The sequence below is a fragment of the Lutra lutra genome, chromosome 10 (genome assembly GCF_902655055.1).
Source record: "Lutra lutra chromosome 10, mLutLut1.2, whole genome shotgun sequence".
Taxonomy (NCBI): domain Eukaryota; kingdom Metazoa; phylum Chordata; class Mammalia; order Carnivora; family Mustelidae; genus Lutra; species Lutra lutra.
The window spans coordinates 112,372,014-112,394,661 of record NC_062287.1 but is presented as its reverse complement, the minus strand read 5'-3'; the positions used below and the strand labels follow the sequence as shown (position 1 = coordinate 112,394,661).

Below are 22,648 nucleotides of genomic sequence, written 5' to 3'. Positions count from 1 at the left end.
ACGGCGTGGTCCCACCAGGCTCCCACTCTGGCTACATTCCCATGTGCCCAGCCTCGGCTCTCTGCCTCCCAGAAGCATGCCAGACTGTGGTGGCCCAGAATGCTCCGTCTTCTCCCACCTTGGCCTTGCCCGCGGCACTCAGTGTGGCACGGTGCTGCCCTGAGCGGTCGTGTCAAGTTGGGCAGAGAGTGGAGGTGCCATCCCTTCCAGAGAATGGGCGCTGCTCCAGGCCCACGCCAGGAGCCCCACACCCCTCAATGGGCTCAGTGGCTGCCTCGTCTGCCCTGCGAGGTGGGAAGCAATCTCCTCGGGGGGCCACAAACGAGCGTCATGTGCTGCAGACACCGCGCTCCCGTTTACGCCTCCACTTGTCGGTATTTTGGAGCATGCCCACCATGGACAGCTGACCGTGTTTCCCGCCATCAGGCAGTGCTAGGATCGGAGACCAGGGCTGCAGCGGAGCGTGTGGAATCAGCCACGCGAAGGGCCCCAGGGAACACCCTTGCCATGGGAGGGGACTCCCTGCCCACACGGCGAGGCCGACGCCTCCAGACACCTGGCAGGTCCACGCTCACCAGGCCGGGCTCTGTGCTCACGGTCTGAGCTTGCTGCCCTGCTGGCTTTACCCCGGGCTGCACCTGCCTGTCTGCCGGGGGTGCTCCGGGGGCAGCCAGCACCACCGTCCTGCTGCTCCTGCCTGCCTTGAGCGAACATGTGGCGACCGCAGGGCTGAGGACCTGTTGGATGGTGGCCAATGCCCAGGCGAAGCCCAACAGGTCTCTAACGGAGCAGCCTGGAAGCTAGGGACCCAGCGGCACGGAGGGAAGAGGCCTGCCGGGAGGTCAGCGTGCAGAGGCCCCCAGATCCCTGTGTATGGTCCTCATTGCTAGCACCAAGTGGAGGTGGGTTTGGAGACTAGGTCTTCCCAGAAGTAAAGTGGGGTCCCCAGGGTGAGCCCTAACCCCGCGGGACCCCCACGCAGCTGCCTGCATAAAAGGTCATCGGGACATAAGAGGAGCCCGAGCAGCCCACGGGCAGAGCGACAAACGGGAGAGAAGTCTGCAAGAAGGCCACTGCCCGCAAGCTGAGGACAGGGCCAGCACTGACACCCTGCCCTGAGGAGCCCGCCCCATGGGCATGCTGGTGGCCTCAGAAATCTGCCGTCTGGAGCTGGGAGCAAACCCATTTCTGCTGCTTCAGCCGCCTGGTCTGTGAGCTTGGTGAGAGCGGCACCAGGCAACCACACGCCCGGGGTGGCCACAGTCCCAGCGGCCTCCCTGCTCCGTGTCCCCTCCCAGAGACAGAGCGCTGCCCTCCTCAGCAACCCCCCCGCCGGATGGCACACGGCTCCGAGAAGGGCCCTCCGCTCACCCGTAACCATTGTCCACAATCTTCTGGACGAAGTTCACAATCTCCGGCACGTACTCACTAACGCGGGTTAAGACGTCTGGAGGGAGGACCTGTGGACGCCGGAGAAGGTTTGTTCTTCTTCTGAAACGTCGGCCTCAGATGAGTGCCCCCAGGAAACCGGCGGAACCAAATGCGGCCGAGAAGCCGCCTGTGCCCTCGGTGCGTGCGCAGGAAGCTGGGGTGTGAGGCCGCGGGGGCGCTGGGGTGCAGAGGGCACAGGCCCACTGGCCGCACTCACGTTCAGCGCCTCCATGTCTCTGTGGAACTCCTCCTCCCAGAACTTGGGCAGTTTGGAGAAGATGGAGTTGTCGGTGACCTCATGGCCAAGGCTGCCGTCCAGCCAGTCCGAGAGCAAGTCCTTTGCTTCCTCCAGCAGCACCTGAGCAGAAAGAGCGCAACGTCCACACACACGTGCCAGACCGCACCCCGCGCAGTCGGGCCACGGGGATCACGGCCCTGCTCTACTGAAGGCTGCCGTCCCCGCGAGACCATAACACTCCTGTGATCGGCTCAGTGCTGAGAGGCACCAGACTGCGAACGGGAGGCTCAGATGCTCGCTGAAGCCATCTCAGGACGTCCGCGGCCAGGACGGGTGGGCAGAACCCCATCCCGGATAGAAGCACCAAGGCCACGGCGTACCGACAGTCAGCGGCCGTCAACCAAAGATGCCAGCCCCATGTCACGCACCACCCCAGTGGGGCTATGGTATGAGACCAGTCCTGTCACCGCAGCACCCACGTCACTCCAGAGAAATGTCCATCTGGGACGGGATGTGGGTGTCACGGCTGCAGCCTGAGTCTCGTACGCCGGGGGGACCAAGGTCCACCTCTGGAGGAACCCGGGGTTTCCAGCACATGTACTGAAGCGACAGGGATGTGGGGACAGGCAGGCGGTCTGGGGTCCCCCGTGAGGGTGAAAGGGCAAAGAACAAAGGGCAGAGGGAGAAAGTGCAGGGAAAGTGCATGTGGGAGACATGGCGAAGGCATGCAGGGTGGGTGCGTGTGGATCCACGAGGCTAACAGGGAAGGAGCAGCTAGGGTGTCCCACCAAGAGCCCCCAGGTGGGACAGCCCTGCTAACTGTTGCTGGGAGGCCAGCGGTGAGGGGGATCCGCCAGGACACTCAGTCCATAGGCGCAGCACGCTGGGGACTGAGCCCCACGCCTGGCACACGGGCCCCCCTGAGCCTGGCCACCACACTGAGGACACAGGGCAGCCGTAGAGCCAGACGCGGCAGGGAACCCCGGGCTCTCAGCCCCGGGGCCGGAAACCACCAGGACGAATACGCTCAGGTTCCAGGGCACCAGGCTGCCCGTGTGCAAGGACGGAGGGCACGGCGAGCGGACAGAAGGCAGTCCTAAGAAAACGGGAAGGAGACACCAGAGAGCAGCGCCACTGGGACAGAAACGAAGATCGTCTTCAGTGGGAGCATCGGCAGATCGGACGTGGCTGATGGAGGAGTCTCGGAGCTGGGGGGCCCCCGAAGAGAAACCCCCCAATGGCACAGCAGACAGGCTGCCTTCGCAGAGACAGAATGGAACCCAGCAGAATGGCCAGAGACTGCGGGACGAGCACAAATGGTGTGCTGGGTGCTCGGGGAGACGCCAGAGGGACAGGAGGGGAAGGAGCAGAGAAACAGCTGGAGTCCACCGGCAGAGGGCGCCCCGCTCGCGGCAGAGCCTGAACTGCAGGTCCAGGGAACCCCGGGGACCACGGGCAGGACAGCACAGCCGAGCTGTGCGCGCGCAAGCTGCAGAAAGTCCCGAAAGGAGTCCGAGGACAAACACTTTGCCTGTGAGCAAACACGGTAAGAACCACAGCCCCCTCCTCCTCACAAAGCAAGGGATGCAGGGGACACATCAGTGTCCAGAGAGGACCCTCGCTACCCTAGAACCTCGGGCCCTGCGAGCTCATCCTTCAAAAGCAAAGGGAAACAGAGGCTCTCAGGCAAGCAAAAGTCAAGGGGACTCGTTGCCAGGAGGCCTGGTTTGCAAGAAGAGGGCGAAGTTCTCTAGAGAACACACAAGAGGTCAGAAGCTTGGGTCTGTGAGGGAGAGCAACGGAGAGAAGATGCAAAGGTAAAGTGAAAGCTTCTGTTTTTCCTTTTTAAATAAAAATTGTTTATGTGCTGAGAGGGAGAGTGTGTGTGTGGACGCGAGTGCAGGGGGCGGAGGGAGAGAGAACCTCAAGGTCGCCCCTGCTGAGCACAGAGCCCATCACCCGGCTCCAGCCCAGGACCCCGAGACCATGCCCTGAGCTCCACTGGCTGAGACCCCTGGGCACCCCACAACTCGCTTTTGTTCATTGACTTAACACCTGTTAGATCAAAACAGTAACAGCAAGAACGCATCAGTCTGCCTGCTTACGTGCGTCCGCGACACACACGGAGCCCCACACACCGGGTTTACAGACAGGTAAAGTGAGTGACAGCGGCAGCGTGAGGACGGGAGGCAGAACTAGGTCACTGTCACTGTAAAGCACTGAGGGTAGGGTTGTGCCTTTGACAGTGGACTGAAATTCGTGGGGAGTGTATATTGCAAACTCTAGGGTGACCACTAAAAAAAAGGTTAACTGATTTGCTCTAAGAGGAGAGAAAGTGGAATCATGGGAAATGCTCAGTCAGAACCACAGACGGCAGGAAAGGACCGGAGGACGTGAGCGGGAGCGAGAACAAGGGCGGCGAACAGAGTAATCCAGCAGTGAGGGACCCAGCTGTCTCCGTGCCACTGGGGACGCCAGCGGTCTAAATGCGCCTCACAGCACAGTTTGGGAGATCAAAATACAAGCCCCGACTGTACGTTGTCACAGGAATCTGCATACAGACTCGCAGTCGATGGAGACAAACGAGCCACGCTAACAAGAACCGAGACAGAGCAGGAGTGGCTGCTTTCCGACAGCGCCACGTCACTGGGGGCAAGACGGCCATCAGTAGAGAAGAGCTCGGTGGACAAAGGGGTCCATTCTGCGAGACAGCGGTGCTCCCGGGACACGGGCCCAACGGCAGGGCAGCAAGCACACGAGGCCAAAGCAAACAGAACTCCAAGGAGAAACAGATGAACCCACGAAGGTGGCCGGGGACTTCAGGACCCTCCCTCGGGCACACACTGGCCCAGCAGGGGTCAGCGAGGACACAGCTGACCTCAACCACACCCTTGGTCAGCCGGACCTGAAGGACCTCTACAGACCACTGGGTCCCCCAGCAGCAGGACACACATTCCTCTCACGCTCTCCTGGAATGTTCACCAGCACCGTCAGCAGGCCGGGCCCCAGAACACGCCCAAACAAATTCGAAAGAATAGACATCATATGTGGGGTCTGCTCTCGGACCACCATGGAACCGAACTGGAAATCAGTCCTAGAAAGAGAGCCGGAATGTCCCCACAAACAACACGCTTCCAAAGCACACAAGGGTCAAAGAAGATACCTTGAGAAAAAATTAAAATTTTTGGAATAAATGAAAGTGAAAACACAGCTTATCCAAATTGGTGAGATGCAGCGAAAGCAGCGGTTAGAAGCCCACGACACCAGGCGGATGGATTAGACACACAGACAGATCTAAAGTCCCTCATTCAAGCTTCTGCCCCAGAAAAGTAAGAAAACAAGAACAAGTCAACTCCAAACTGACAGAAAAGAAACAATAAAAAAGCCAAAAACAAGAAATCAACAGAGGAAAATCAACAAATCCAGAAACTGGTTCCTTGAGGAAATGAATGAAATTGTTGTGCCTCTAGCCAGGCTACTACCTAAGACAAAGGAGAGAGGCCACAGATTCTAACACCCAAACGAAGGAGGGACATCACTACAGACCTCACGGAAATTAGAAGCATAACAAAGAAACACAGAACTCTGTGCCCCCAAGTTTGATAACTGTTAATGGTCTGATTCTTTGAAAGACACAAGGTGCCAAAACTTATAATGATATAAAGAATCTGAAGAAGCTTATGAGCCAGTGACGAGATTTAATTAATAATTTATGATTTTCCAAAACAGAAATCACCTGGCCCAGAGGGGCTCACTGGTGAATTTTACCAAACATGTAAGGGACAGATTATACGGATTTTCTATAGTTTTCCAGAGGAAGCAGAGGGACTAGTTCCTATGTCATTCTAGGTGGAAGGCATTACCCTAATACCAAAAACAAAGATACCGCAAGAACAGAAAACTACAGATCAATATTCCTCATTAACATAGATGCAAAAATCCTTAACAATATGTTAGCAAATTAGAGCCAGAAAAGTCCTAAAAGAATTATATACCATAGCCAAGTGGTGGCTCTCATAGGTATGTAAGGCTGGTTCCACCAATTAATTAAACCAATTAATGTAAATCATTCCAGCAGCACAGTAAAGAAAGCAAAACGCCGTAAACACACAGATGCGCGAAAAGCATACGGGCACAACCCAACACCCGCTCATGATAAAGTCTCAGTAAACCGGGAACAGAGCGGAACTTCCTCACCTTGATCAAGGACAGCAACGGAAGTCACGCGGCTAACACCGTGCTTCGTGGTGAGACACGAGCTTTTCCGTCTAGGTCCAGGGCAACGCGAGGACATTCCCTCTCGCCACCCCTTCTCCGCCTCACCCTGGACGCACTGGCTCACGCGGCGACAAGTGGAGGAAATGGAAGGCATACTCACGGGGAGGAGGACGTGAGGCCGCACGCCAGCACGCGACACGGGGAATCTGCCATAAACACATTACGTCACACGCCCCAAGACGAAATCCTCAGGTGTAAACCTAACGAACCGTGTGCAAGATCTACACGAGGACGACGAAAGTCTGATGGGTGAAGTCGAAGGAGGACTGACTAGCAGAGCTACTTCCTGCTCACACGCGGGAGACCCGACCCCGTCGAAATGTCAGCTCTGGCCAACACGATCCACGGATCCCGCGCCATCCGGGTCGACATCCTAGCGCGGCACTGCAGTGACGTCACACGCGGATTCTCCGCTTCCACGGAGGCAAAAACCCCAAAGAGCCAGCTCAATACTGAAGGAGAACAAAGTCGGAGGCCTGACACCACCTGATTTCAAGACGTTCTCCAAAACCGTAGTGACTGGGACAGCACGGTGCTGGCAGAAGAGACACAGATCCAGGAGCAGGAGAGAGAGCCCAGACACAGCCCACCCCGACGGAGCTGCCCGATCCGTGACGGGGGAGCAGAGGCCGTTCAGTAGAGACAAATACAGGTTCCTTCGGTAGAAGGTGCCAGAACGACCGGACATCCATGCTCAGAACGAGTCAGACCCGGTCTCTCACCATCCGAAACGTGGCTCAGACTGGGTCACCGGCCTGAGAGTGAGAGGAAAACCAGACAACTAGAGGGTCACAGAGGAGCAAGCCTGCGTGAGCGCGTGTGGCAGGGACATCTGTGCCACAACTCTGATGGCACCATCTGTGAAAGGACAGGGTGGCTGCTGGACGCCATCAAAACTAAAATGTCTGCCACTGGTGGGGGGGAGCGTGCCGTGTCTGCTGTGCATGGAGCCGCCCCCCAGGCTGCGTCCCCGTGACACCCGCAGATGCAAGGACACATCCACCCTCCTGGGGGGTCGCCGGACACGTGGCTGGTGCTGGGGACCCGAGAGTCACCCAGATTCCTGGGTCACGCACCCCACGGTCCGGCAGAGCCTCCCCAGGGTTATGGTCTCGAGACACGCTTGCAAACGTGTGCCCAGAGACGGACAGAAAATTGTCCCCAACCGTGAACAGAGCAGGCAGATGCAAACTGAAGGCACGACGTCACGCTCATCGGGAAGCTGATGTGAGAAACAGGCTGACCCGTGCCGGCGGCCACATGCACAAACCGCCAGTGTGCTGCCGTGGGGGGCAGCGTGGCACTTCCTCCACGTCCCGCAAACCCACCGGCCGCACCCCCTAGCAGCTCCTCTTGGAGTCTCTGCCCAGAAGGACCTGACGCAGGGACCTGAGAGGATCTGAGCACGTCCCTGCTCACAGCTGCGTCACTCGTGGTGGCCCGAAGGCGGGAATGACACACGTGTGTCAGACCCTGAACTGGATACCCATATCCGCCAGCCCCAGCTGGTCTGAGAAAGGACACTAGGACATCTGCCACAGCCAGGACATCATACCAAGGGAAAGACACCAGCTGTGAGAGGAGACACCATAGCATTCTGCTTCTATGAAGGCCCTGGAGTCCCCAGATTCACAGAGACGGAGGAGACGGTGGGTGCCGGGGCTGGGGAAGGGATGGGGGTCGGTGTCTCAGGGGGACAGAGAGTGGATGGTGGGCGCCAGGGCCGGGGGAGGATGGGGGTCAGTGTCTCACAGGGACAGTCTGTCTGGGAAGATGGAAAGTTCTAGAGATGGATAGTGGGGACGGCTACACAACAGTGTGAATGTGTTTAATGCCCCTGAACTCTGCACCTAAAAATGGTTAAGATGGCAAATTTTACAAAGTGTACATTTTACCATACTTTCTAAAGGAGAGAGAACCAGTGGACCAATTAAGAAAAAAATTCGCCGCGGCGCTGCTAGTCATACGGACACGCGACTGCCGCCCAAGGAGAGGGAGAGAGAGCTGGGCCCGGGAGGCCCATCGCAGGCCGGCCGGCCGAGACCACGCAGGGGCCCCACGCAGGAGCACGCGGAGCCGAAGGCCGCGTCCGCCGCGCTTTCTCGCCAAGCTCAGAACGCGCGGCGCCTGCAGCCTGAAGTAAGGGAAGAGGAAAGCGAGAGGGAAGCCTAGGCCGGGCGGGCTCTGCGGGCGTCTCTTCCCCGGCCTCCAGGTGGCAGACGGCTGTGGCCGCATCTTTTCCGGAGCTCCTGCGTCCCTGAGTGTCGAGAGGGGCCGGCAGGGGGTGCCGGCGTGCAGGGGAAGGGACCCGCGGTGGCCTGCCCTGACGGCCTCTCCGGGAAAGGCTGGCAGGGAGCCGGCCCCCTTGCACTCCTGCCCTCCGCGGGTCTGAGGGAGAACCTTTCCCGGGGGCAGGAGAGCCCAGCGCAACCTCAGCCTCCCTCCGCTCCCTGTGCAGGGGCGACCCCAAGCAGCACGGGAGAGCGGGCGGGAAGACTCGGGAGGGTCCTGCCGCACACACTCCGGGTCCCCCAGTGCCGTGAGGACGCTGTGTGGCCGCAGGCTGCCGGGGTGGGGCGGGCGTGGGGGGACCTCACCTGGGCGCAGCCGTCGGCCGTCTCGGCCTGGCCGCTCTGCACAGCCGTCTGCAGCGGCTCGGCCGCCAGCTCCACCGCTCGCCGGGTGCGCTCCAGCATCTGCCTTCGGTCGGGGTCCGCGGTCTCCCGTAACTTGGCTGAAAACGGCTGCGAGCACAGGACAGGGGGGCCCGTGGGATGCGGCTCAGCACAGCCCCGCGCGCCCGGGGCCCTCACTGGAGGCGAGAGAGAAGTCTGCGTCCCTAAGGGCGTGGGCCCAGCCTCCCTGCCGGACTGTCGGACAGAGGGGGCAGATGGGCCCTGAGGGCCCGCTCCTCACGTCCGCCCTGGGGCTGGTGGTCTGGTGTCACAGGCTGCGCTTGGGTCACGGGGACGTCACCTGGCGACTTTGTGAACGTCACGAAAGCACCCATGACCTGGTGGGCCGGCCCCTGGTCGGCCGAAGACGGCTGAGCTCTGATTTCACTCCAGCGTTTCCTGTGGACGTAGCACGCGGCAGCACAGCAGGAGCGACCGCCGCGGCCCCTCCAACAGTCCGTGCCGCCAGGAGCAGGAGCGACGCGCTCTGACCTCACTCTGTTACCACAGTGACCCCTAACGTGTCCTTCAAAGCGAACCCACCAAGAGGACGCGTCTCCTCAATTTCTGAGAACTTCCAGCACCCCCGGTCTTGGCGGCTCGGCCCAGCGCCTGGGTCGCCCCGGGCAGCACCGCGTGGCCCAGCCCTCCACCCGGAAGAGCCGCGGGCACATCTGGAGCATCGCACGAGCGAGCGTCCGTCAGTGCCCCCGTGACGCCCTCGGACACTCTCCCAGAAGTGGGGGACCCAGGCACCGACTCCACACCCCCGTGCGAGTGCCTTTCTGGAGCCGCTTCCCAGCGGCCAGGCGACCACCTCGGTCAGAACCCAGGGGCCCTGACAGAGCTGGTTTTAGTTGTGTCCACTGTGGAGGCCCAGCGGGGGCGGCCACTGCCCCAGGGACAGTCAGGAGTCAGGGAGCAGACAGCGAGGGGCTTACCTTTAGGGCGGCGTGAACGTCCTGCAGGACCTGGGCTGCCCGCGGCTGCTTCTCCCGGTACCGCTCAAACAGGTAGTTCTGCCGGGCCCTCTTGATGATCTGGAAGGAGGAGAGGGACCCTGGGGTCGTGCCCCGTGTAGCAGGCAGGCTCCGAGCCCTGCGCCGCCGCACCGACGCTATTCCCGCGACCTTGCTGGTCTCGAGGAACCGGGCCGCCCCCTCCCACCCTCCCCACACGTGCCGCGCAGAAGAGCACGTGCCACCACAGGTCCTGCTGCCATGAAGCCCCACGGGCTGCCGTTTTACCAAGTGGGCCTGGACATGCGGGGTTCTCTCAGCCCCCACATGACGTCATCGGTATAAACTGTGACGCCGCAACACGGAGGGGGCTCACACCCTGGGCTGAGGCCCCCGCATTTCATCTACAAACGTTGCTTCCTCCCCCGGCTGCGCGTACGCGGACGTGCTGGTCAGCGCCCTACCTTGTCGTCCACGTCTGTGATGTTCATGCAGTAGAAGACGTCGTACCCGAAGTAGTCGCGCAGCACCCTCCGCAGGATGTCGAAGGAGATGTAGGACCTGGAGTGTGGGGACGCACCTGTCTCATTGCCCGCTGCGGCCCACCGCCCACCACACTCCTCAGCCCACCGCGCCGTGGCCACGAGGGCCAGGGGAAGGCCTCCGCGGCCCTGCCCCAGTCAGCTGCTGCCCCGTGCGGGGGCTGGGAGCGCCATGCGGCCCGGCCTGCTCCACACCTGGGTTCCCGCCACGGCTGCCTGGTGGGAAACCAAGGCCTGCGGGTCAAAACGTCGGCGTGTAGCCCAGGACGCCGGCCACGGCACTACAGGGCAGCGAGCTCATGGCCCGTGCGCACTCTCCAACTTTTCCGTCGTCTACATGGATTACTTAGAGAATGGAGATGTTTATCTCAAGAACAGATCTCAGAAGGGCCGAGATGCTCTGTGGGACCCCTGCCTCCAGACCCCCGGGAACCCCCGGCCCGTGCTGGGTGCCCGGCAGCGGCCCCTACCTGGCGTGGCCCATGTGAGACGCGTCGTAGACGGTCGGCCCACAGCAGTACCACGTCACCCTCTTCCCGTGCTGAGGCACGAACACATCCTGCGTTAAAAACGGAGGAACGACGACCGTCAGCCGCGGAAGAGACGCCGTGCGGGTTCACCCCAGCCGGCGACGGAGGGCATGGCTGGTCTACCGAAACTCAACAAGAACAATCCCGTTCCACTGGCAAAGTCACAGATGCTCGGTGAAGTCGGCTAGAATCGCCAAGACCCCTGCGTCCCCATCAGCCACCGTGCTCACGGATGAAACCTCAATCACCACGCCGCAGCCACGGCCACGCTGAGCGGAACACACCAAGCAAACCCCACTCAACTGGGATCCAGTCCTGCTGCCTTCTCAAAACCTGGTCTCCTCCCAACCACGCCAACCAGGCCCCCTCCCCCACCGCGCCCGCTGTGTTCAGCGCGCACGGTGACAACTGCCACCACCACGTGGCCTGGCTCTGAGTGATGTGTGGCTGGGGCGCTCCAGGCTCGCAAGCCCCACAGACAGGCTGTCCCGTCAAGGCGTGCTGTCCCCGGGTGCGCCCGCTGTGGGAGCTGGCTCTGCCCCACCAAGGCCCCCATGTGGAAAGGGGAGTGAGTGTTGAGCCATCTCCACTCCTGTCTGGACCGCTGGCCACGGAACTCGTCCACAGCCTCCCCTGCACCCCGCCGCGCCCCCTTACCTTCCTCCGGGTGAGGCTGTTGTACAGGCGAAGCTTGCACGGAGGGGACCCAGCTGGAGGACACCACTGAGGCTGCCCCCGCCGGCCTCTACCTGCCAAGGCAGAGAGAACACCAGTCAATCTGCACCCGGGCACTGGGTCCTTACGACAGACACTGGGTCTGTCCTCAGCACATCGTGACACGGGGCTCGCCGGGTGTCCGTCAGCATCGCCCGTGCCAGACGCACCGGTGTCTCTAGTTTGCTTCACTCACAGTCTGTGCAGCAGCAACCGCAGCATGGCCCGGGGGCACCTGTGAGAAGGGGTCACTTCCTCCCCAGTTCCCCAAACCCAGGCCCTCCCTCCGCCAATGGACACCATGGCAGACACAGCTCGTGGGCCACGAGAGGGTACGGGCCCTGCAGTGCCAGAAACAAGTGCAGCACACAAGTGGGGGTGCCCGACAGGGACACGGGCCACTGTCCGGAGCAGCACAGGGCCGGCCGGGCCACGACTAGCTCACAGCCCCAGAAACTCAGTAGGAACAGGCTCCAACCCAGCCGAGCTCCATCAGATGGAGGTAAGCGAGCGGCCAGCCCCCACACAGGTCTGGTCCCCGTGCCCCACAGCATGCCGTCACTCCGACTCCGCTGGGACGAGACGCTTGTGGCTTCCAGCCCCACACGGGTGCTCGGCCAACTTGGAAACTGTGGGGTGGCTCTGCCCTCGAGGTCTTCCAGGAGAGACCCCGACCCCTCGCTGGCACTGCCTCGAGGCTACCCCTGCTGCTCTCGGTGTCCTAGGCCCACACTTCCATCTGGACAGAGGGTGGCGTGGATGTGGCCCGCGCCCCGAGAACCCAAGGGGGCGCGTCCTGTGTCTGGAGCCCAGCTGCCCCCCAGCCCTTGTTCACACTGCGTAGCATGGGCACACGGAGGCTGCCACAGTACCTGTCCCGCCTCCCCAAGCAGGGAGGGGTCAGCAGCGCACTGAGCCACCCTCCTCCTCCCCACTCCCCGCCCCTGCCTTGGACCCCTGCGAAGGTTCTCTCTCGTGCCCACTGGCCAGCCGCCGGGACCCCACAGAGCCCCGCTCGCTGCTTCTGCTGGTAGTCACAGGGAAGGCCGTCCCGGGCTTGGCCACGTGCCCCAGGAGTCGCACCAGCCACGCAGACGCTGACTTCAGTGACCCGCAGCAGAGCCCGCCAGAGGAAGACCGCGGCCGCGAGGGTGTGAGTGCGTGCACGTGGGTGTGAGCGCAAGCGTGTGCACGAGAGCAAGTGCGTGTGCGCGGGTGAGCACGTGCACAGGGGCGGCGAGCAGGCAGACGAGGAGAGAGGCCCCGCGCCCGACAGGAGCTGGGTCCTGCGGTGACCGCCGGCAAACTAGGGCGGCAGGGCTGGGCGGGACTGTCGGCAGTCAGCGGTGCGCACTCCTGAGCTCGGGTGGCGTCTTGCACACCCCCTTTACCCCCGCAGATGCCCTGGGAGGAAGGGCCGTGGCTGGCACTCGGGGATGATCACCCAGTGCTCTGCCTCCTCTCCCTCTCAGACCCCGTGCCCCTAAATGGAGCCAGCGTTGCCCCCTGGGCTAGCGGGGCCACCAGCCGGAGGACAGGAGCTTGGGGACCAGCAGCGCCCTGCCCGCCAGGTGGGAAGGCCGGCCCGAGACGCCGTGGGAACGTGGCAGAACGCAGCCAGGGGCACAGCCCAGGCAGCCGGGCCACACCCCGCAGGGCCACGACTGGGCTGGAGGGCATGGGGCACACAAGGACGCCGGACTCAGTGAGGAAACTGTCCTCGAGCAGTCTTTGTGCTGTCCCTGCTACGAGCCCGAGCCCGGCTCACTCAGGACAGCGGCCCTCTTGTGACACTCCACCCCGGCCAGGCTCCCACTAGTCTCTCCGCGCCCCCCCTGCACCTCCGCCGTGGCAGCCGTCACCCGCGCACAGATTCTGTTTCGGTTTCTGCTCCAACCACCGACCACAGACCACACACCCGTTTATCTAACACACACCCAGCCCCCTCCAGGCCCTGTCCTGGGCACACGGTGGACACAAACCCGACTCGACAGAACTGCATACGCCACTGAGGGGCACTGTGCCCATCTCACCACCCAGGGAGGAGAAACGCTCCCCTGGGACACAGGGTGGGGGCCACGGGGCAGAGGGCGGAGCTGCACCACAAGGCTCCTCCAGCCACGGGCTCTGAGCTTCCCGCCGGGGGTGGGGGGCCGGGAGCCGGGGCGGATGGGAGAGCCCCCGCGGGAGGCGGCAGCATTCCAGACGGAGACACAGCGGGCCAGGCCCTGGTGGGGCATGGGGGAGGCTGAGGGGATGGGGAAGAGGTCGAAGGGCCGCCCACACCCCACTTTCTGCACCTGCGGGCGCCTCGGGCTTTGAGGCCCACAGCCCCGGGGAGGGACACGGAGGGACAGACCAGGCGCCAGCCACAGGAGCAGGGACAAGCTGTCACAGGCCCTGGTGGGATGGGCTTGGAGGGAGTGGGGACAGGGTGCCAGCAAGTGGGGGACTGGGAGAGGAGGTGCTCGTGCCCAGGACAGGACATCAGAGCCCTGAGACAGAGCAGTGCTCAATTCTGGCCGCAAAGGGGGGTGGCAGGTGCTCAGCTCCTGTCCTCCCAGGGATGCGAGAGATGGTCCTGGGACCAGCCTGGTTGGCCCGGGCACACGAGGGGACTTGGAGGCAGACAGAGTCAGGAAACGCTATGGGGGCCACCCTGGGTGTGTCTCTCCCCGCCTCCAAGCCAGCTGAGACTCGTCGACACGCAGTGTGGCACTCCATCTCGAGTGCCCTTCCTCTGCAGGGCTGAAGGGCATCTGCTCGTTCTCCCGACAAGGTCCTGGACGGACCACGAGCCAGGCCGTTGCCAAGACTGGGAGCCCCAGATGCCCCAACCTCCGTCCCTGCAGGCTGTGTCTCGGGAGCTGGGACCCATGGGGACGTGGCACCCGACACCATGGATATCACTGGGGTCACTGTGCTAGATGCCCGCGGAGAAGACAATGTACACAGAGAGCTCCCACCCTGTGCTGGGGAAGGATTATCCAGAAAACCAAACCACACCCCATGTGGGAGAAACATGTCCCCGCCTTAGCCTGTTATGGCAGAGGACCCAGGCCAGGACAGCGGTGCAGGTGCTGGGCAATATGGAAGGAGCCTGGGAAAGCCCCCAGCAGGATGCCCTGCTCGGCAAGGACCGGCAGAGACAGCATACGGCCCACGCCTCCCACAAAGCCACCTGAGTGCCCAAGCAGAGCTGCTCGAGGGCATCAGGCGACTACGGGACACAGCACCGGGGGTTCATCGCAGGAGAGAAACCATACGGGGCCTCAGACCTTCCAGAAGGACTCCTAAAATAATCGGTGTCATGGCGCTGCAGACAGGCCAGCACCCCAGACCGGAGCTCGAGCTCAAAGCCGAGAAATGACCTTGTTTGGATTTTCAGGGACTTCAACGTCTGCTAATATTGCTTTAGGCCTTAACTGTCTGACACGCAGCGGGAACACACCCTGCGGAGCATGGAGAGAACGAAGGAGAAGCAGCCGGTCAAACCGCAGCCAGGCCAGCAGTTAGTGGAGAATGCCAGGCTGCAGCCTGTGCCCAGGCCCCCGCCAGACCCCCTCCCCGCCAGGGGCGGCATGCTCTCGCTGTGGCTCCTGCTGTGGCTCTCCCTGGGCTCTGCTACAGCGGCCACGGGCAGTTCGGATCCACAAGGGCTGACACCTTGGCAGAGTCCGTCCTAACTCGCACTCGGGGTGCGCTGGTCAGCCTACTGGGGCACCTGCATGCATGTGGAGACAGGAGCAGCCCCGCGGGCTCCACCGGACTGCCACCGCCCCCAGCCAGCACCGCACACCTCTGGGGCCTTGACCTTGGAGGTGGCCGCTGATGGGAGGCACACTACCAGCTGTGGAACTCCCTCTGCTACTCACTTGCTTGGCGCCCACAGGGCTCGCCTCTGCCGCAGGGGCCACCCAGGACGGCTTCTATGTGCCTGAACCAGCGGGCCACGTGGAAGAGACGCGGGTCAGCGGGGGGTGCCGAGAGCTGCCTGAACAGGTCCACGTCTGCCTGGGACAGGGAGTACCCCCGGACATAGCTACGCGTGCTGAGGTGCTCGTTCAGGGCCCGCACCCTGGCTGCCTCGTCACTAATGCTCAGGATGGACCTGTAGGGAGGAGCTGGAAAGACAGAGGCACACAGCGTGAGTCAGGGCCTGGGGGCCTCGGGCCGAGCGCAGACACACGCAGGGCTTCCCCGGGTATGGAACCTCGGAAGCAGAACCATAGCCGCGGGGGCTGGGGAGGAGTCCTGGGGAGTGCTGAGTGGGGTTTCGAGCCGTGGGGATGGGACAGCTGGGGAATGGGACTGCGGTGGTGGCTGCACGGCACGGGAGGCATAAGGGCCACCACACGGTGCACTCTCCGTAGGACTGCGACAGTGAACGTGACCTTACGTGCATCCCACCTCAACTGAAGGACAACCAGGTTTCCCATCGGCTGAGTCCAAAGCTGCTTTGAACCCCAAAGGCCCTGCCCAGCCAGAGCCCTGCTGCTCAGGGGGGCACGCCTACAGGGGACACCACTCTCATTCACTCTAGACCTTTCAGAACAAGCCACCTTCCACGTCCACCGTTGGGATTGTCAGAGGAAGCAGACAGACCCTGAGGCGTCCCCCCACGCCTCCCACCCCAGCAGGTGGCTCTGAGGACCCAGCCCGAGGGCTCCTGGGGAGCGGCCCCCATGCCACAGGCCCCACATCCCCGTGGCTCAGATTCTGCCTGAGACCAGGAGGAACGTTCCAGTGGGTCTGTGCCTCCCTCTCTCCTAGAGGGGCCTGCCCTTGTAAGCCCACCTCGCAGCTCCAGCGGGGCATCGGGCTGGAGGCGAGATCTGGGGAGAAGGGAGGCCATGCCTGGCCGAGAGCTCCGGGAAAGCCTAACCCTACGTAAGCATCCGGCTTCCGGAGCGCTTTCCGCTCAGCATCTTCCTCCCAGGGAACTTGTACTTCACCGGGCAACGCGCCTCTGACAGCTCTGCGGCCTGCTCTCGTGATGAAGAAAACGGTGTCCAGTGAGCCCGATGAGAGGACCGGGCAGAGGTGCGGGCAGAGCCGGGGCTGGGGGCCAGTCTCCTGCAGCCCGTCGTCCTCCCCACGCTCCGCACTCCCTGTCTCTGGCTCCTGCCCGTGCCGCCAGCCCCGGGAGGGAGGGCGGCGGAGCGAGGACAGCACCACCCTGGTCCAGCCTGCCCCTCACCCCCAGAACAAGCAGACAGGGACACACTCCTCTCACTTGGAACGAGTTCCACTGACCAGAGCAGACCCCCAGGGCCACACTGTACGTCGAATGGCCATCCCCGAGGAGCGGGATTAGGGCTGACTGGTAGTTCCCTCTTTTTTTCCCACGTGTCCTCCGATGAGCGTGCACCATTTTTAAAATGAGAACAACAGGTCAAATGTCCTACCTACCACGCTGGCTTGGGAGCAGCGGTGAGGGACTCAGGGAACACCTGTGCTGCAGGGCGGTGGCTGGGTGAGGCACGTGCCACGGCAGTGCTGGGGGACTCGGTGCTGCAGGGCTCGGCGCTGGGGAGCTCAGTGCTGGGGGGCTCGGCGCTGGGGCTGGAGCTCCTCCCTGCCTCCATAAAACAGGCTCAGAACAACACACGCCTCGTAAAAGCTGCTGCGTCTCAGAAAAATTACCCTTGCAAACCTTTAAAATACCGCCTGGTGCACAGCCAGCCCCCAGTCAGTCTGCTACTGACAACCACACTTGTGCCGCTGTCATTATCAGAATGGCCCTGAGCGAGTTCACCCAGAGACTACACACACACTGAAAACGCAGCGTCGGCCGCAGCCTAGCCATCCCGAGGAACGGGCCCTCTCGGGGCTGCATGCACAGTGCCCTGGGAGGGCGGCCAGAGGACAGGCTCCCAGGCTACGTGGAGCAGACAGTCGCCGCACTAACTGCACTCGAGCGTGTCTTGAGGACACTGATAGGAAGCAGGTCGGCTCTCACGTGGTTATGGGTTTCGGCCAGATCGTGGTCTGGTGAGCCCCGAAGCAAGACTAGATGGGCCGGTGGGTGAGCAGGATCCCCAGGGGCGGTGGTGGAGGCCCTCGCTGTGCGCCTGGCAGACGCCTGACCTGCGTCGGGGTCGGGGTGGGGGATGTCGGCTTGCCTGGGCCACCCGCGCACACACAGCAAGGGAGCAGCCCCTCTGACCCCAGGAACGCCATTCTGTGCATGGCCAGCTTAGACCCATCTGTTACCGGTTTCTCCAAGTTAACCGCTGAAGCTGTCATAAAACACCTCCCGAGATCACACAGACCGAACAGCCAGGCCATCTCTCCGCACCGGTGGCAACCACAACCACGCGAAACGAACCGCAGTCTGGATGAGACTCCGAGCTTCCCCTCTCCCTCTCCTCTGTCTCTTGTTGCCAGCCTTTAAACCTGCCTCTGTCTTCCTCCTCTGCTCCAGGCCCAGTGCTCAGGCCGGGCCCACCGAAGCCCTTCAGAATCAGCACCTGGGAGGTGAGGTGGGCCCGCAGTGGGTACCCACAGCAGCTCCCCGGGCGCCCCGGTGCTGGCCCACGGCCTGCAGACCTCCGTGTGCCAGCAGCTCCCTTGCTCGAGGCCAGACCCTTCGCAGCAGCAGGCCTGCCTTCCGCAGGAGTCCCCAGGCTAGGGCTGTCTGTGTTTCAAAGAGCAGCCTGGGCTCCAGGGTCAGCACCCCTCCCGCACTCCCCGGCATAAGGACCACTCCGGGCTGCGTCCTGCAGTCGCTGTGCGCACCCGGCCCTACAAACCACTTCCCTTCCACAAACACTCCTCTGGCTCCCAGGCCCCTGTCCTCCATCTCCAGACTCGGGGCCTGGCCAGCTGCTTGCAGGCCTGGCCCGGCGCAGCCGGCCCTGTGGTCGGATCTCTGGCACCCGGCACGGCCTGGCAAAGTAGGTGCTCCATGAGTCCTCAGTGAGCAAATGAGAAGCACCCGAGTACATCCTTGTGAGCTGCGCGGGGACGCTCTCCTCCCGGACGGGAGGCCATAATGCTCTCACCTGGCGTTTCTACCTTCCCGTGCCTTTCGGAGCTTTCATCAGAATCACGGCCGCTGCCCAGGTGGCTGCCACCGCGACACCGAGACGGCTCCATCTCTACCCCGAGGGCGCCCTCTCTTACGACTCTTAAATAAAGGTAAACACTCGGAGACACGGAAACACGAGTTCACAGATGAGCAAATATTTGTTGTCTCTGCATATGCACACTCCATCTCCCCTCGGGAGACACAGCAAAGCACGCGGGCTTGGTCTCGCGCGCCCTGGCACACACTCCGGCCCAGGGGCTCTCGTTGTGACTCCGGTGGAATCCGTCCGATTCTCATCCAAGCCAGCGCAGGACGGCGGCTGACGTCTCCGCGGAGCTCAAACCGCCAGGGCCAGAAGCCTGGCTTGGCCTCCACCGAGCTGTGTGACCCCGGACAAATCAGGCAACTTCTCAGAACGTCAGGACTGTCGCCTGGACAGGCAGATAAGAGCAGTACCGGCCACAGGGGCTGCTCTCAGGACGAAAGGCCACAACAGATGTGCTTAGACCAGTGCCCGGAAGAGACGCCGCTGGCAGAAATGCAAGCTATGCGACATTACAAAGGCCCTTCGGATCACACGGCGTGAAGAGTTAGGCAGCAAATTTGACAGAGTGCCCCAGACTGCCGGCAGCCTGCAGGGCAAGGCCTCTGAGAGGAGCTCCGTCCACCCAGGCGCCCTCAGAGATGAGCCCTGTCTTTCCAACGAGCCTGGAATGCGGTGGCCCCTCCGAGGACCAAGGAGAAGCTGGAAACCCGGTGTCGTCACAGGGAACCAAACACGTTCCGAGTCCACGGGAGGAAGAGCTGAAACGGGAAGACGAAACCGGGGCCTCCTTGCAAGGCCTGGGGAAGGCGCCTGGGTGGCTCGGTCTGTTGGGCTGAGCGGTCTGCTTTGGCTCAGGTCATGATCCTGAAGTTCTGGGATCGAGCCCACGTCTGGCTCCTGGCTGAGCGGGGACTCTGCTTTTTTACCCGTCCCCTGGCTCGTGCACTCTCTCTCTCCTGCTCACTCTCTCTCAAATAGATAAATAAAATCTTAAAAAAAAAAAAAGAAAAAAAAAATAACCGGGGCACCTGGGTGGCTCAGTGGGTTAAGGCCTCTGCCTTCGGCTCAGGGCATGATCCCAGGGTCCTGGGATCAAGCCCCGCATTGGGCTCTCTTCTCAGCAGGGGAGCCTGCTTCCTCCTCTCTCCCTGCCTGCCTCTCTGCCTGCTTGTGATCTCTGTCAAATAAATAGATAAAATCTTCAAATTAAAAAACAAAACCAATCTGGGAAGATGATCACTTTTGATGAATCCAACCACTGGAATAAAAAACTTTCAAAAACTGGAAACCGAGGCTAACTACGAGTCTAGTACCCAGACACACAGCCTTTCCTATTTGATTTTCTTTCCTGTTTCCTCAGGGTATGAACACAGATTCTCCACCCTGGAGGAAGCCTAGGGACAGGTGAGGGTAGGGGCAGCAGTGAAGGGAGAGCAGGTGGGCTGTGCCCTGGGCCCCTAGAGAACCAGAAAAATCCATCACCTGTCTGGACATCCTGGGGGCTTCATTCTAATCTGTAGATCAATCTCCAAAACAGGCCAATACTTACCAAGCCTCCGAAAACCTGACTTTCTAAAGCAATTAAAAGAAAATACCAACATGTCATTTATGTTCACAAAGGAAGCAAAACCACACTTTCATTAAAACACAAAAAAGAACAGAGAAACGAGCTCCAGGTTTCAACCCAGACACTGCGCCCAGCCTGTGCCAGGTGCTGTTGCTCTAAATCCTTTCCGAGGGATGCCCCTTAAGGGTCCATGTCATCTGAGGTGGGCTGCTGGCCCCTGTGTGCTTTCAAGAAAGGGGCTGAGCCGGGAGCCCAGGCCAGCCACACGGGCTCCGGAGTCAGGGCTGTGAACGGGCGGCTCTTCCCCTGAGGTCTGGGGGCTGCCAGGCTCTAGGGCAGGTGGGGACGGTGCTGGAATCCTGGCACACCCGTCGGGTGAGGTCCAGTGAGCCCGTCATGCGGGTGCCTCCCACACCACGGGGTTACCCAGGTGGTCAGAGCTCCCCACTTGGAAGCCCAAAGCACTCAGGAGCAAAAGGGACACAGAGACCTCAAGAGCGGGCAGGCGGGCACACTCGCGTGTTATTGTCACCAGCCAAGAGTAGAAAAACTCCAGCGCAATGTTTCCAGTGGAAAGTTTGCTCCATACCTAGGGATCCCAGTGACCATCTCTGGTGTTGCCGGCAGCTCCCGCCCTGCTTGCTGGCCCGTGGGAAAAGACCCAGCGCCGCCCGGCCTGCCTGCGGTGACATCAGAGCCCCTGGTGGGCAGAGCTGCTCCCTGAACCCCCAGGCGGCAGGCAGTAAAGTGGGGTAATAACGCTCTGACCACGCGGAGGAAATGGCCAGTGTCTGTGGAGCCCCAGAAGAAAGCCTTGTAAAACCCGAGGCCTTTCATGTGTGTGTCTGCAAACCCCGGCTTCTTCCGCCCACCCCCGCTTGCTGTCAGGCGGAACGCGGACTGACAGCCCGGCCCTGCGGGTCCCCGGGGCACAGCTGGGGCAGGAGGGGGCGCGTCCCGCCCAGGCACCAGCTAAGGGAAACGGGTGGGGCGGGTCGCCAGGGGACCCCGGCAGAGCCCCAGGAAATGGGGAGGGGGTGGCCTCGGCACAGCCCGGGGCCAAGTGGGGTCCCGGAGAAGCGCGGACAGCGCAGGCCCAGGCCGGGGGTCGCGGGGCAGCTCAACGCCCGCCAGGCCGCCCCGGAGACCCGCCGATCCACAAGCCCGGGGTGGTCCCCTGCCCGCCCCGGGGACCCGCCACCCCCAGACCCAGGGTCACTGCATGCTGACCCCGGGGACCCGCCGGTCCCCCAGGACCTCGGTCACTGCCCGCACGGCCGAGACCCGCCGACCCCTGGGCCGGGGGTCATCCTTCGCCCGCCCTGAGCACACGCCGAATCCCCGGGCCCGGGGCTGTCCTGCCTGCCCCGCCGCGCGCACTCACCCTGCTCCCCAGAGGAACCTGACATCTTAGAAATCCCAAAACAGCAGCCGCGGCGCCAGCTTCCCAGAATCTGATGCAACCACCGCCCCGGAAGTCCCGCCCCGCGCCCAGCCCGACTTCCGGGGCCCGCCTGGTCGCCAGGCAACCACCTCGGACTCTAGACGCCGCCGCCTCGGGGAATGCTGGGAGTTGTAGTTGTCGCTGCCCCGCGCGCGGCCTCCTGGAGCGTCCCTGGGGCACCCATTCCAGGTCCTGACCTAAGAGACGCAGGACCAGCGCGGGCGCGGGCCTCGGTGCGGGCGTGGGTGTGGGTGTGTGGGGGGATGTTGCACTTCTGCCTCGCTAGACAGGCATTAAAAGCACCGCTCATGGGGCGCCTGCGTGGCTCAGCGGGTTAAGCCTCTGCCTTCAGCCGGGGTCATGATCCCAGGGTCCTGGGATCGAGCCCCGCATCGGGCTCTCTGCTCCGCGGGGAGCCTGCTTCCTCCTCTCTCTCTGCCTGCCGTTCTGCCTACTTGTGATCTCTGTCAAATACATAAAATCTTTACAAAAAAAGCAAACACGGCTCATGCATGCCTGCTTAAGTTAGCACTGCACAAAGGGGCATGGGGACAGGCCACCAGCGCCCCAGCCCGCCCGTCAAACGGGGGCCCCAGAGACAGGAATGGGCTGGCCTGGAGAAGGCCTAGTTGGAAGTGAGCTTAGAGGATGGGACTGGGGATGCCTGGAGTGCACTCCAGGATGCGTGCATCCCAGCAGACGGCCCCAGCAGAAAGCAAGCCCCTGAGAGCTTCATGTGGGTGCAGGCCACGCTGGAGCAGGCCTGGTGTCATGCAGCCCGAGGTGGAGCCAGGGCTCGACCTTTTAGAAGCATCTTGTAAGCAGAGTCAAGAGGGGTTCCAACAGGACGGCGCGGGGCTGGATTTGTGCTTTAGAACGATCCCAGTGCCTGGTGGTGGCAGAATGGACTGAGGAGACCCAGAGGAAAGCAAGATCTGACTTTCAGCCTAGAGGAGAATAAATGGCCCCCTTAGTGGGGTGAGCCCAGAGTCCGGGGAGAGCCCCAGGAAGCGGCAAACCCAGGTATGTGGCTGGGACACAGGGATGAGGGAGTGGGTGGTGACCCACCTCTGAGATGGCTGAGCGGGTGTGGCACTGACTTTCACAGGGAGTTGAAGAGGCTGGGAGCGGGAAGGAAAAACAGACGTATCTGTGCGTGACCCCAGGGACCGGTGATGTTCGGGGTGAGGA

At 62.1% G+C, this 22,648-nt stretch overlaps 1 protein-coding gene across 4 annotated transcripts in view; it reads right to left on the bottom strand.

The window, feature by feature from the left end:
* The window catches only part of CARS1 (cysteinyl-tRNA synthetase 1), a 40,535-nt gene extending 19,036 nt beyond the window's left edge, over nt 1-21,499 (bottom strand). For 2 of the 4 annotated variants that reach the window (XM_047692766.1, XM_047692765.1), the window contains exons 1-9: nt 21,398-21,492; nt 15,243-15,491; nt 11,311-11,402; nt 10,594-10,682; nt 10,046-10,142; nt 9,564-9,662; nt 8,545-8,691; nt 1,649-1,789; nt 1,372-1,460 (exon numbers count right to left, since the gene is read on the bottom strand). In XM_047692766.1, coding sequence (XP_047548722.1) covers nt 1,372-1,460; nt 1,649-1,789; nt 8,545-8,691; nt 9,564-9,662; nt 10,046-10,142; nt 10,594-10,682; nt 11,311-11,402; nt 15,243-15,491; nt 21,398-21,422 — 1,028 coding nt within the window. In that variant the 5' untranslated portion in view covers nt 21,423-21,492. Of the gene's footprint in view, nt 1-1,371; nt 1,461-1,648; nt 1,790-8,544; nt 8,692-9,563; nt 9,663-10,045; nt 10,143-10,593; nt 10,683-11,310; nt 11,403-15,242; nt 15,492-21,397 lie in introns of all 4 variants that reach the window. The other 2 variants (XM_047692768.1, XM_047692767.1) reach the window with 1 other exon arrangement.
* Nucleotides 21,500-22,648: the final 1,149 nt, after the last annotated feature.